Consider the following 14,972-nt stretch of genomic DNA (forward strand, 5'->3'; position numbering starts at 1 on the left):
TTCAAGCCTTAGGCGCTTGTAGCCGCCGCCTTTGCCTACACGCACAGCTCCCTACGACCAGTAGCTCTTCACGATCAACACTGCAGCATGCGCCTGGCTCGCTTACTCTCGCTCTCTCTCTCGTTCACGTTCAACCAAAAGCGACGAAGATGCCTTTTCTGTTTTCTCTCCCTACGTTCATGCGACTGCACAAACGAGTCTCTCCTCTTCTTTACAAAGCAAACGACCCTACCATCTACCATCCCCGTCAACATGGGTTTCTTTGATGAAGAAAAACACATACTGAATCTGAAAACCACAGTATGCACAGAAAAAACAGCAAGCTTTTTAACACATACCTTTCTTCGACCTCATCTTCTCTACCTACCGACTTGCTCGTTCACGAGGTATGCTCTGATACCACTGTCAAATCCCCACGGATCCCCTCGTGATCGTTCTTGGTTCGAGACTCGAATCCTGCAAACAAACAAACAAACAAACAAACAAGGGGATGCAGGCCTGACTCACCTCCCAACCATGATAGTCGTGGGCAAGCCCACAGACTTGGCTGTCCCCACCGAGCCACGAGCTGAGCTAACTAGGTTGACGCACCGACCAATCTCCTCCTCGCGACGTCCCATACCGCCACGAAGCTGCCCTCGCGGGCCTCGAGATAGCTGCCGACCTCGGCTGCGTAAAGCAGGTGCACGTCTGCACTAGATCCAGGCTCCAAGACCATAGAGCTCTCACAAACACGTGAGACTCTATATATCTCAATGACTAACCTTGGCCACCCTTTTATAGGCTCTTGGCCGGTCATCGGGCGTCCACACTTGGGTGCCCGCCCGTCCATACTTGGGTGCCCGCCCGTTAGTCTATCCCTAACTCAACTTGTCAATCAGCCTGCCTCAAGCCTCGAAACTAATCTTGTGTGCGTGTAGCACACGGTAGATACACACTATGCCCATGACACTGGGCATCGAATAACCAAAGCGTGATCTGAAAAAGTAGTGCCTATCAAGATGCCGATCACGCCTCCATGGGCGCAAGCCCACTCATCCACATAAAACCTGTCAAGTCGAGAGAGGTTGGGGCCAGTGCACCTCCTATCAGACCACGAGAAGCGAGGCTCCCAGGGCTACACCCAAACTCTGGATGATGCAAAGGATAATGCCCCCTGAGTGTATAGTCACCGGAAACGTTTCGGGGTTTTTGAGGTTTCGGGACAAAACGTTTCGTCTTTCGGCTAAGAAACACAGAGGTTTCGTAATTTTTGCTATATAAATACAATAAAATGGTTTACAACTTGTAGTTTGTAGAATTATTTGTAGGCCTACCTAGTTAGGCACTTAAAATATGGTAAAAGCTTAGGCAATTGTGGTCACAATTGGACAATTGGGGAGTTGTGGAATTGTGACTCCTGAGAACTTGTGCAATTGTGAGAAATTGGGAATTTATGAGAAATTGGGCATTAAAGGGAATTGGGAATATTGGGAAATTTGTGAGAAATCGGGGGAGAGAGGAGGAGGAGGAGGAAGAAGAAGAGGTGACTGCAGATCGCGTCTACTAAGAAGAAGAAGAAGGAGAGAGAGAGAAAGAAAGAAAGATATATTAACGTCTGCAAAAGGCCAAAATTGGCCTATGAGACAAACAAGTAGTACAAAATTGGCCTATGAGACAAACAAGGAGAGAGAGAGAGAGATTAAGCGTCTACTAAAGACCCAATGGGCCTATGAGACCAAAGTGGTACAATAATGCCTATGGCATATCTCAGCATGGAATGGAAAATAAAACAAAATGAAAACATAAATATAGCTATCTCACTGGGGTGATACAAAACTGTCCATGGAAACTCGTCATGGAAAACTAAGAACATAAAAACATGGGAGCAACATCAGCTCCAAGTAGATGGTATACCACTCTCCAAAATGTTAAGCATGGGGTTGACGAGTATGGCCGAGAGGTCTCCCTCAGCTATGTCACGTGGAAAGGTAGCTCGATGGCGGTGGAGCATGTCCTGGATCTGGAGCTAATGAGGTGTCGTGGCCGACGTGGGGGTCGAGGGCGTCGAGCACGCTGGAGTGCATGGGCTCGGTCCGAGGTAACTCCTCTCGGGTGAGGTAGGTCCAGAGAGCAGCTCGTGGAGGGTCCACAAGATCCACTATGTCGATTTCCTCCACCTCTTGGGTCCGGAAGAAACTGGTGATGGTTGGCTGCCGAGGGAGGGGGTGGGGTGGCTGGGGCCTGTGTCTCAAGAAGGTGTCCCTGTGTCTGCGGAGCTCAAGCAGGAAGAGGCCCATGCAACGTTGGTCTGGAAGTCAATGATCCTGGAGAGTGGACCGAATCCCTCACGAAATAGACAGTGAAACCTCCCGCGGATCTCATAGTATATTGGGCAGTGGCATATGTAATGCTCCTCCGTCTCAACCTCTGTGTGGCATAGTCGGCAGATCCTCTCCTCTCTGGGTGTCCGTACGAGCTTCCCGGCTCTGAAGATGTGCCCAGCTCTACCTGTCTCCACTCTGAGGCAGTGGGAAGAAACCCGTATTTGGCCAATCGCAATCTGCATGGCATGGGACATGTGAACACTCAAGTAGCCCGACTGTTGGATGAATCCATCCTCAGTGAGTGTGAGGAAGTGGTCTCTGTAAAAGTGCATCTTTGTGGGGAGCTCTGGGGGTGTGATCCATGTGCAATGTGTGTAGAGGCTAAGAAGATCTGATCGGATAACCCGGTTGGTATCCTTGTGAGACAACCAGAAAAAAGGGGAGTCCAAACTCTACTGAAGGGGGGGTAGGCGGTCCATGCAGAGCCTGTATACTGAGAACCAAGTGGAAACCAGTGCATACAATACTCCAGAGTGCCCCTCAAGTGCTAGCTGTCTGAAGGGCTCTAGGGCAAGCCTCGGGTACCTGTGGAAGAGTGCCTCCACTACCATCGGGGCTGCAGCAAACTCTGCCGGGATAATCTGGTGTGGGACTGATGGTTTGCTGCAGATCATACGGGAGAACATCATGACTTGAGGCCTCTCAACTCGCTGCCAATCCTCATCGAATAAATCTGGCCCCCACAAAGCTATTCCATACATCAAGGCTGGTGTGACGAGGGTGTCAAAAAGCCAGCCCTTCATCGTGGGCTCCTGGAAATGTGCCTGGAAGCACTGCCGCTCAAGTAAGGCGATGTTATCGGAGTTTCCTCCATGCCTCTTTGCAGTTCGACCCTAAGAAAAGTTGGTATAACTCATCCTCTTTCCGAGCATACAACTCCCGTTTCTTGCGTCGGGTGAGCCGTTGAGAAATCCGTTGCGCTTCGCGCTTCGTGACATGCCCAATCCGTACCTCATGCTTAAGACGGGAGCGTGTGGCCCGACAATCGTCATCATACCAACAGTTCTGGGGCATGGAACCGCAAGGTGGCTTGGCGGTAGACCGCCGCGTGCATATGAAAGAAGCTGTGGTGGATGTGTGGAGTATGGTGGTGAGTTGTGTTGTGAGGGTGGATAGGGGGACAGTAGGTTCCACATCCTGGAGTTGGCGGTAGATGTGGTTGGAGTAAACAAGGTCAAGCTCGAGATCAAAGAGGACTTGAGTGTAATGTGAGATGAGGGGAGGTGGTGGAGGGACGGGTGGTGTGCAGGTAAGAGTGAAAGAGAGGTAGGCATGGTCAGCTTCAAAAGGGAGTGGTGGAATGGAGAAGTTGGGGATAAGGTGTGCCAAAGCCGGAGATCCCATAAGGTAGTCCACAGTGCTAGTACCTCCTGAGCGAGGGAAGGAGGTGAGGGCACCGGAGGAGGGCCATCGGGAAATCCCGTTATAGATAACGAGACCATGTGCAGCTCCCAGCTCCTCTAAGAAATATCTCCTGGACACTATGACCTCCTCACGGTCCTGTGATGATCGCTGCAGCCCTGTGTCAGTGATGTCCAGCTCCTGTAGTCTGATAGGGCCGTCTAGATCGAGTAGTGGGACCTGCTGACTTCCCGTCCTTGCGTTGAAATCCCCAAGTAGGAGGACTTCCCCCAGCTGTGAGAACTCCATGATATCCTCATATAATGGTAAGTACCGTGACTGGCCATGCTGTGCGGCGTAAGGGGAGTGGCGTGGTGCAAAATAACACATAGCACTGTGGATGACTCTATCACTGCTAAGCCGCACCCAAAGATATCGTGCATCCTCGTCCTTCCGGACGATGCTGAGAATCTGTCGGAGATGAGATCTAAAAAGGACAGCTAACCCCCCCCCCCCCCCCCCCCCCCCCCCCGAGCCACGTACTCCTCCTGATGTGCGGGTCTCGCCTTGAAAAGCTGACTCCCACTCATACCCGGCTATGTATGGTAAGCCCCTCTCAGGGCTCTGATGAGTCTCTGTAAAAAAAATGACATCCCTGCCTGTGAGAATCTCGCTCAAGCCTCCTGGATTCGACCACAGCATGCCATTGCAGTTCCATACTGCCAACCCCACGTGTTTGTTCATAGACCCCGCGTCCCTATTTGGGATGGCGCTCAGTGATAATGACTCTACCATCCCTGTAGAGAGAGAGAGAAAGAAAGAAAGATTTTATTAACGTCTTCCAAAAGACCGAACTCGGCCTATGAGACAAATCAGTGGTACCTGTGTGGGGTATCCTCTGTCATCCCAACAAAATGAAAAAGTTCTGAACTAGAAAGTTGAATCTCGGTGTGCAATAAGTACAATGAGTGGGGGAGAAGATGGAGCTCTACTACTAAAAGAATGCAAAGCTATATGCATGGAGTATACAATCATGATATGCAACCTAGCTAGCTCCATCCTGTACCCATACTGGCGGTATAGAATGGTATACATCAATGAAGGGGGTGTCCACAGCTCCCTGAAGAACATGCCTGGGTCTGCTCTGAAGCGAGCCAATCGCTCCGCACCCTCTCTGTGAAACTGAGCTCTGATCTCTGTCATCTCTCTGGTATAGGCGTGGTGTTGGAAAGCCAGGTGTCCTCTGTCTCCTGCGGGCTCTGAGTGTCTCTGCTCTCTGGAGAGTAATTCCCTGCTGTGTAGGGGCTGGGAGTGGGGTGGATCTCTGAAAAAATGTAGTAATCTAAGTCTGTCGTCCCCCCTCTGGAGCTGTTTGGGCCTGTAATGATGTCTCTCTGTGACGCTGTATGTCTAGAATGAATCTCCCCAGTATGCACTGGTCTGCTGCCTCAAAGATCTGGCGTAGGGAATGTGGCTCTCTGAATAAAATGGGATATCTCTCTCTCATGGCTGTATATGCTCTGCATCTGCATACATAATGCTCCTCACTCTCCACCTCCTCTTTGCTGTGCAGCCCGTTTTGCTCACACGTTTGTGCATACATTGGCTTGATAAATATCTTAATATATCTTATTCATAATCTTAATAAATGTGAAATAAAAATGTATTTTAATCATGTCGAATTGAGGAAAAACTGCCATGTATAAAAGATGGAATTGCATCAAAAAGAAAACCAGCAAGCACTTGCTTGGAGATCAAATCCGGTTCACCACTGTAGCAATTTAGCAAAACATAAAATTTATCTTCCTTTTTGCATAGGTATTAGAAGCCTAGTTTGTTGAGTAGCTTCAATTTAAGATTAGTCAAATCGATTTAGAAAGGGCTTTCTTCTGTTCTTCACCTCCCAACCATGTCCCTTCCACAATTGGAGCTCTGTTCACATGCTAGACTGAGCCCCCCCTTGCCCAATGCTTGCCATGAGGCCAATTTCTTCTGCGAGGCTATAACCCCTTTCAGCCTTGCACTTTAAATATGCAAATAATGCCTATGGCCGTGCCGTCACATTGGCTACCTCAAACATTAGTTTAAAGCCCTCTAGACTCCCTAAGTATGCAACTTTCCCTAGGGAAATCCCATCAATACAAGATACTTACAAGATGCCTATGGGGTTGGATATGTTCACTCCATACAAGTTGTTATGTAGCCCTCTCTCCCCGTCCATTTATGTCCTTTGTTGAAAAATAAGGTCCACATGGAAACACAAACTTCACTTGTGTTCATCCTATGTCTGCTAGAAATGCCCTTAATCGCCATCATGCACAAACATGCATCTAAAGACCATGAATGGGGTTGCTGGGAAGCTCACCACCCAACCATAGCTCCATGGAGAGCAGCCGCGAGCTTGAGGCGATTGCACACATCGCCTAAGCCCTAGTATCCCATACAACCTGAGCCCATTATTCAAGTATGGGACTAGAGCTTGGTCATTGGCCTGATCTCCACGAAAACTACCGATGACCAATTCTGAGCATCCCACTCACTCATATAGGCTTGGAATGAATGATAAAAGCAACTAATAAAAGGAGACTTAAGTTCATTTACCCTAAGCCCAATGATTATAAGCCTAACCTTATTAATAAAGCCAACCCACTTATGTCCTGAATTCCATAACACACATGACCATTGCCCTCAACAGAGGCTTAATGAAGGGAAATCTAGTTGTCAAGACAAGCATTTGTGAAGATCTCAAAGGGTCATGACTGCTGCCACGCATCATATGCTGTCATAACCCTTCTATCAATCCCAAACCTCCTTAAAAAGGGGGACGGCAAGTGAGCTACAAGAAAATTTCGCACTAAAACTCCAGTTACCACACCAGACTCAACTCTTAAGCTTGAAGCTCAACTCTAGGCACCAAACTTTCTCCTTGGAATCTTTTCACTTAAATTTTGGGCTTTAATATGGAACTTTGTCTTGTGTAACAGACTTCATTTTATCAACTCAGAAGTCATGATATTTTAATTGGGTGATACACAATACAGCATAAGGTACCTACTACATAATTTGTTAAACCTAAAAGATAATCCAAGCTTCCAGTGACATCATAAACTAGCCTAAAACACAAGGAGAAGATACTCTAGGATACTAGAAAAATCCTTCCTTCTAGCCAGCTTTTGAAAAGAAATTTTCATTTATTTCCCCTACCTTGTACAAAAAATTTGAGTGTGCGGCCGCAAAAGGCTTGGTACCTTCACAAAAGCCTCAAAGCTTCCTGGCGCATAGGAGAAATCACTTGGTCCTGTTGACAGCAACAATTTAGAGCAGAACTTCAACTCTTTGCATCTCAAAAGGGTGCCTGAAAATCACAGCCTTTAAACTTAACAAACTTTAGGTTGAGCTAAAAAGAGGGACCACTACATACATCAACACACAATTTCTAACTTCAATCTCTGAAACAGCTTTTTAAGTATTTGTGAAGACTTGAGAAGTGTTCAATGAGCTAGCGTTCTTAACAGGATATATACCTAGATGAATCCATGAACATGCCCAAATTCACCTTTTAAGAACGTGCATGTTATATACTCATGGTAGTCAACCCACAAGACTATATAACCATCAACTATGTTTCCCTCTATGCGCACACGTGCACACACACCTCCTTTTAAAGCCCACACTCCTCCTTGTTTAGTAACTCTATGGTTGTGATGGCTAACAAAACCTACTCTTCAACAAAAAGCCATCTATTAGGCTAGGCACATTTGTCAATATATTTGACCATATAGGCCAGCTTCTCTATCTAGTGCCACTCTTAGATTATGTGCATGGTGGGCCCACCACCACGTCATTAGTTAAGCTATGGGCTTATGTCACATAGCCTATAATGGCATGTGTGAGTTGCCCGTAGTGGCGGTAGAGCTCGACCAAACACAGAGTTCAGACGCCAGAGCACGTGTGGTGAGTGTGTTCGGGGTTCAGGGGTGAGGCACCCAAGTTGAAGGACCGTGGGCAGCCGGGGTAGTGTGGGCAGGTAGGCCACAATATAAGCCCGGCAGTGTGGACATTTGTCCACATTTCTCTATGGTTGGGTGGTGACCAAGAGCTCGGAGCCCTCCTTGGCTATGGCGGCATACACAACGATGTAACATTGGTATCAGAGCCAACGTAGTCCTCTCTCTTGCTTCTTCTCGCGCGTGATCGAGCTCCGGAAGAGATACACCTTATCTTATCTTTGTTTTTTTTTCAATTGTTTTATTTTTATCTCTCATTTTTTCTCTATGTGTCCCTCTGCCTGTGTATGGAAGAGGATAAGGTGGAGAAAATAGGGATGCTATGGGAAAGTTTCAAAGTAGCGCGCGTAAAAGCTCACACCCGGCTGTAGAAGGCGCCTACTCACTGCAGCCACTGGAGTTTTAAAATAACGTTGCTTGCAACAGCCATGAAACCGGCCCACGTTGGAGATGACAACGTTGCTCTGGTTGCAGTCGACCCACAAGGGCTACCCACATTGCAGATGTCGTTTGCTTTGTGCGCTGCCACCAAAGAAAGAGAAAGAGAGAAAGATATATTAATGTTTGCGAAAGGCCAAAGTGGCCTATGAGACCAAAACATAGTACACAGCTGATGGTGTCTCATCAAAAGTAAGACAAAAAGGACTAAAGAGAGAGAGGGAAAGAGAAAAGTCTTCTTCTCTCGCCTCATGTGCTGCCACCAGAGAAAGAGTTTTGTTCTCTCGCTTCAACATATGGCTCCTTGGTGGAGGCACTCAACAAAAGAGAGAGGCACGCACAGGGCGGTCGGCCATCAACGTGACGCCCAAGGAACAAGGAGGTCCAACAAACGAGGCGACAGTAGGCACAAGGCCTACCAACAACCAAGGCTGGCAAGCAGAGAACCGGTGGGAACAGCGCGGCAACAACACAGCCGGCAAGCCACAGGCAACAGCAGCGCATGCACAACGGGCACAACATAGCGGCAGTCCGACAGCAGACAGACGACACCAACATGTCAACGGCCGGCGCTCACGCTCAAGAGATGTCTCTTGAAGACGAGCACACTGGTAGAGGAGCTTGGGGCTGAGCCACAAGGCCACCAAAGAGAGAGACCTTACTCTCTATTGAAAGCTTGGGGACATGAAACCCTGCAGGCTGCGATGGCCTGCGCCGCATCATGAGTAAATGGCCTCCCCTTCATCTTGTCCTTGAGCGGCTACTGGACATTCCATCTGGCAAGCAAGACTGGTGTAGGCTCTTGAAGCCAAAGCAAGGCGGCCACCTAGGTTACCCAGGGCAGCCAACCAAAAAGGCCAGCCGAGCTTGCCTTACAAGGGAGTGCACTCAGCGGTGCGCTGTGTGTTTGTAAGCACAGCATTTGGCCGTTGTTTGCAGAGCAGAAGAAGCTACTCCCCACGTCCAACCAGCAGCAGCTGCCTCACGAGCGCCACGGGATAAAGATAAGACTTTAGAGCCTTAATAAAAAAAAATTATTTTTTAAGCTTTGGGGAAGGTTCCCACAAAAAGTCACTCTAAATGTGTGTGTGTGTGGGGGGGGGGGGTGTGAAACACACACATGATGACATAAGTACTAGGCTGGTAACATGTGCATGCTAAGGCAAAGCGCAAGTGCGCAGCCGTACAGTAAGTGATCATCGATTTGTGAGTGTACACACTTGTATTTGTCATCAATTTCTCAATGTGCGTAGTCACACACAATAGAATCATGGATTCAAAAGTAGGAGGAGCTCAGGAGCGAGGTATTGCACCACCCGAGTGACCATAATTACTACATTGGTGGGTGCGCTCGAGAATAGATGGCATTACCAACCATCTAGTGTTCATATCTTGGTTCCTACACATGCATGTGTAGCCATGCATCAACATGGAATTTGAGTTCTTTTACCTCTTGTGCATGCCTATGGGCATCCAACAGGATACGAGTGTGCGAGGTCTTGTTCTGGCACAGTCTAGAAATAGTGACGTAGTTCATTCACAACATCCGCAACAAGACTTGACACCTTTGACGTTGTGGTATGGGATTAGATATAGCTATTACCTCCAATGTGTGTCCCAAGAATCTGAGATGATTGGAGCGAGTGTAACTCGACTTGTTTTGGCTCTAGGTGTGTGCAGTCACACAGAGCATTAGCTCTGACACTTTCTAGTTTGTGTGTGCGGAGTCACACACACAGTTAGGCACACAAGGACGTTAGTTTCCATTGTTGGGATAATGCATATCAATCCCTTGCCCATTTTTGTCTTGCATTTTTGGGCCGTGATGTTGTAGCCTAGCTCATTGAGGCTTAGTGAATGTTGCACTTAACAAAGGCAAGCCGGAGAGTCTGACAGTGCTTGTATGGTCCTAGATTCATGAGACAATCTCTTGGATGAGGACGTACTAGACAACTGCAATGTTGTGCTACTTAACAACCAAAGTATATTATGCTTAGTCCACACAGATGCAAGCGCTCGTGCATGGTCCATAGAGATCAACTGTTCTAAGATTTGTAGTGGTCTTAGAGTGAGGTCCGTAGTGATCTTTCAATTCGGAGTTTAGCGAAACCTGGATGTTCATGATGTTAATAGCCTAATTGTTCAACGCGGCTTGTAATAAAGTACGAAGCTACTCTACCTACCTTTGGAGTATGTCATTGCTCCTTTCGTTTAACAAGATGGGAGTGTCCCTGAGAGGTCTTGCTCTAAAAACTACCTCGTGGCTAGTCTTTACACCTTCCCTTGTTACTTCATAGACTGCCTTGATCAGCAGTTTATGTAATGGGCCATTGGAATGTTGTTGGATTATTCTCATAAATACTTCAGATTGAGTATATGGTTGTACTTGATATAGCTCTTGAAGCTATAGCCATGTTGAACTTTGGGGCAAATTGTATGTCATATACGGTGTTGCATAGCTCATATAGTCCAAACACCCATAGGCTTGGGTGTGTAGTCATCCATATGCTTGAGATTTTGTAGCTATTTCTCAAGGAGAGGAAAAGAGTTGACTTATGTGTCACAGTGAACTTCATGCTCATTTGATGGAATGGTACGTCATATGTTCATGAAGTTCATGGTGGTCTTGACTCTTGGTGGTATGGGACACCAAGATTCATACACAGAGGTTGACTCTTTGGTTGTTTATACGCCTGTTCCGTAGTGATCAAGTGTTTGTATACTTGTTCCGTAGTGTGATCTAGTGTTTGGACAAGATTGAGCTTTGAAACTCACTTGATAGCCTTTGTTGGGAAGAAATCCATGTTGGAAATAAGTGCACACTAGGTGTACTCTTTTCCTAGTCTAGTATAAACTTTTGTCTTGAGTCGTGTGTGCGTGCCATGTGGCACCTAGAGATTTATCCCATATAGACTAGTGTGTTGTACCTTGTACTTGGCCCTATTTATTTAGGGGTCACATCAATGAATGATCATCTCAGTTTGCTTCATCCCTCTTGCACTCTTCCCCATGTTCTAGTTTAGTGTGATACCATGCTAGATTTCTAACATGGTATCAGAGCCATGTAGATTCCTCTTCTCCTCAGCCCTTTAGTCTAGATCTAGCCATAGATTTTCTCTAGGTCTAGCTTCCTTTTTAGCTTTGCCCCATCAGGGGTCTTAGATCCAGCTCTAGCTACTCTCCTCTCCTGTTCTTTGAGGTGCTGCTGATCTGCCACAAGCTGCCCTCGACATGATCTGCTGCAGCAGCCCGCTCCTGCTTTTCTCATGCTGCACCAAACAGCCCATGATCTTCTGCATCAGCCCGCTATGGTGTCGCCCTTCTCTATACTGCTGAAACAGGCCGCTCTCCTGTTCTACAATGAGTCTTCTGCTGCTGAATCTGCTCGACATCTCCAGCTCCTATTCGACACGACTCTACTGCCCTGATGTCGCCCATATTTTCTGCAGTCGATAGTCCCTGATCCCGCCATGGAGCTACTTCTTTGCTTCGAAATAATTCTGGTGATGCCTTGCCTCAACGTGATGCTCATATGCCCCGTTATTTTTCTGCCCCGCTTCTGTTCAGCAAGCAGGCCGACCTGCTCTCTTTCCCTGGGGTCATCTCCATTTTCCTCATTATGCTACAGCAGCAGGCCGCTTCTGAGTTCTTAATTTGCCCCCCTTGTCTTCTACATGTCGACACCTTTCTTGCTGCTGGTGCTGCAACAACAACTCGCTTTTATTCTCTCAAGGCTGCGCACCTCTTGTTTTCAGTATGGGCAGCCCCCATTCTCTGTTCAAGACATATTCTCTACTGGCTGCTCCACTCCTATATCAAAACGAGGTATTAGTTGCTGCTCTTTTGCTTCTGACAGGCCCGTATGCCTCTCTCTCTATCTGCAGCAACATTTCCTCTAAGAAATCTCTGTTTGCAGCTGCCTTTCTCTCGGGTTACCCCCTGGATAGCGTGTCTGTGACATGGGCTTGAAAGGGTGGAAGACCTGAGGTAAAAACTAAAATGGATTATCCTTTGTATGCTGCAATATTCTCAGTTCTATTTTATTCTTAAAAATTAATTTTCAGAACTGAATTTTATCTTGTAAGAGAACAGACACTGCCCATCAAAATAGGGGTAAGACCTTCTCATTTCTGATGCTATCTCTCATTTATTTATCTTTGGCATCTATTCTTCGGTACTCTGCCCTAACTCTCTGCATAAAAAGACCTTTTTTTTCTCTCTCCTATACTTTGGTCACCACATGATGTAGGCCAAAGAGGACCCTGTTCTGGACTTACCTTCCCTATCTGTCTGATCTTATAGGCTTCTCCATCTGTTCTGGGAGATGTCCTTATGAGGGATTCAATCTGAGGGGAGAAGTCACATCTTTCTGTCTGTCTGGACCTCTCTTTTATTTTGCACCTACCCTGTGGCAACCCCTGACATGGCATGAGAAACTGGGCCATGAGCACCAGATTTATCCTTGACCAGCAGGAGGGATAGCCCTTGAGGAGGGTGTATCTGTGGGTCAAGGTCCATCTCTTTCTTTTCTGGTCCATTATCTCTTGTCCCTACCCTTGTGGACCCATATGAGGATATCACTTGAGGAGGGGTGTCTCAGGATCTTTTCTATCTTGTCTTCTATCTTGTCTTTCAGTCTTGGTCTTGTCTTGTCTTTCTTTCAGTCTTGTCTTTTGTCTTCCTCCTAGTGTCCACTTAAGGAGGGTGTTGGAAATAAGTGCACACTAGGTGTACTCTTTTCCTAGTCTAGTATAAACTTTTGTCTTGAGTCGTGTGTGCGTGCCATGTGTCACCTAGAGATTTATCCCATATAGACTAGTGTGTTGTACCTTGTACTTGGCCCTATTTATTTAGGGGTCACATCAATGAATGATCATCTCAGTTTGCTTCATCTCTCTTGCACTCTTCCCCATGTTCTAGTTTAGTGTGATACCATGCTAGATTTCTAACAATCCAATAATAGAATTCAGAGAAGCTCTGGGTAGCATAGCCATGATCAAATACTAGTGCTGATAGAGTGGTTTCTAGTTTAAGAATGCTATAGAATCATTGGTGAGCAAGGAGACTAGTATTGTTGGATGGTTGTGATATTTGGGCGACGCCCTACAATATTCAAGGAGCGTAGACTCACCTATATCCAACACTTGTGTTCATTTTTGAATGCATGTTTCGTTGCTACAATACTAATCATGAAAGTATGGAAAGACTTTCAGAGTTCATTGTGCATTCAAAGAACGAAGAAGAGCATCGAAAAGGTATTCAATAGATCGGACAGCCGAGCTCTCGCTGCTCGCTGAAGCTGTCGCCCCCACCCTTGCTCGAGCTGTCGCCTCCAATAGAAAAAGTGAGGAAACCACTGCCCTCATCTGCTCCATGAACTATGACAACGATATCATGCCTCGTGTCGGGTCTGGGATAGGAGTCAGCCACTTGTGAGGAATAGGAGAGCCAATGTCGATGCTAGGCTTGTTTGTACCCCGGATCCCTGCCAAACCTTTCTCCTAAAACTGCCTGTGTGCAAGCCAATCTCCAAGGGACCTGGCAGATCCTAAGCTCAATGTGCCCCATGATACATGCGGTAAGGCCCCCAGCATGTGGCCACTGGGTAAAAGGATCAAGGGGTTCCAGATCAATGGCTGCCGAAGTTGCTCCTCTAAGGCAACCGGAGCTAGCTGCCTGAGGGACAGCCTGAGGTCGTCCCAAGCTCAGAGTGAACTCCCTGCAAATCTGTCCTCAAAGGCAGGGCTAAATACGCGGGCTCTCATCTCTGTGAAGATCCATCTCGTACTCTGCGGCCAAGGGTCCCCTAGACTCGGGGTGCGGGCTGAAATCTGCGCCAAGAGGAAGTCCTTCCAAGGCTCACCACCGAGGAGTCGTCCTCTAACAATCAGCTTGCCCACTAGGGTGTGGCTCTAAATAGCATGGTCAATGATGCATAGTCACAAGGAACGGGGGACGGTAACGGGGGACGGGGACGGGGACGGGACGGGGGACGGCCATAAGTAGGGAACGGGGACGGGGGAGGGAACGGCACTCAAAAAATACTTTTTTTTTTAGTTTTTCCACCCTCAGGTAACTACGCAGGCACCGGCTAACTCTACTTTGTGAGTCCCCCCTATATGAGGAGAAGGCATTTATGAGTAGCACGGTCACCTGATAAGTCCCGGTTTAAACACCGGATGGTGGCCGATTGTGGCCAGATAGCATGAGATGATTCTAGAGAAGGTTGGCACACTGCCAACCAGGCTACATGCATATGCGGTGAGTTATTATACACCTACTGCATATGGGCTGTAAATTTTGAGTCCGTTGCGGCGCGCAGTTTCACACCAGCCTACTTGGGGGAAGGTGCGGAGGGGGGCGTGAGCCCCTCTCTGCAGGGGCCTTGTTCTATATATAGATATTAGATAGGCAAGAGAGAGGGAAGGGCAAGTGAGAGAGAGAGAGAGGCAAGGGCCAAGCCTCAAGGGCCAAGGCCCAAGGCCCAAGGCTCAAACTTAAGCCTCAAGGGCAAGAGAGAGAGAGAGAGGGCCAAACAAGCCTCAAAGAGCCAACAGCTAAAAAAGGCTAGAAATGGGCAGCGCAACGGCCAAAAATGGCAGGCATCTCTCTGCCGTCCCCTCACAGGTCCGTCCCTCACCGGCGTCCCCCGTCCCTGTGCCGTCCCCGTCGCCGTCCCTTGTGAGAAACGTGCCATGGGGGACGTCCGTCCGTCCCCGTCCGTCCCCGTTGCTGGTCCGTCCCGAATCGGCGTCCCCGCGTTCCAAGCTGCCGTCCCCTCCGTCCCCTGTGACTATGCAATGATGCCAAGGCCCCCTCT

General features: G+C 47.8%; 1 protein-coding gene across 1 annotated transcript in view; it reads right to left on the reverse strand.

Moving 5' to 3' along the window:
• Nucleotides 1-14,972, reverse strand: part of LOC147626953 (alpha-1,6-mannosyl-glycoprotein 2-beta-N-acetylglucosaminyltransferase) — a 174,361-nt gene that overhangs the window by 53,413 nt on the left and 105,976 nt on the right. The window contains exon 12 of the mRNA XM_086815509.1: nt 6,912-7,005. Coding sequence (XP_086671635.1) covers nt 6,912-7,005 — 94 coding nt within the window. The remainder of the gene's footprint in view (nt 1-6,911; nt 7,006-14,972) is intronic.

This window comes from Cibotium barometz, chromosome 21, assembly GCF_041138505.1.
Source record: "Cibotium barometz isolate CiBa-2024 chromosome 21, ASM4113850v1, whole genome shotgun sequence".
NCBI lineage: Eukaryota > Viridiplantae > Streptophyta > Polypodiopsida > Cyatheales > Cibotiaceae > Cibotium > Cibotium barometz.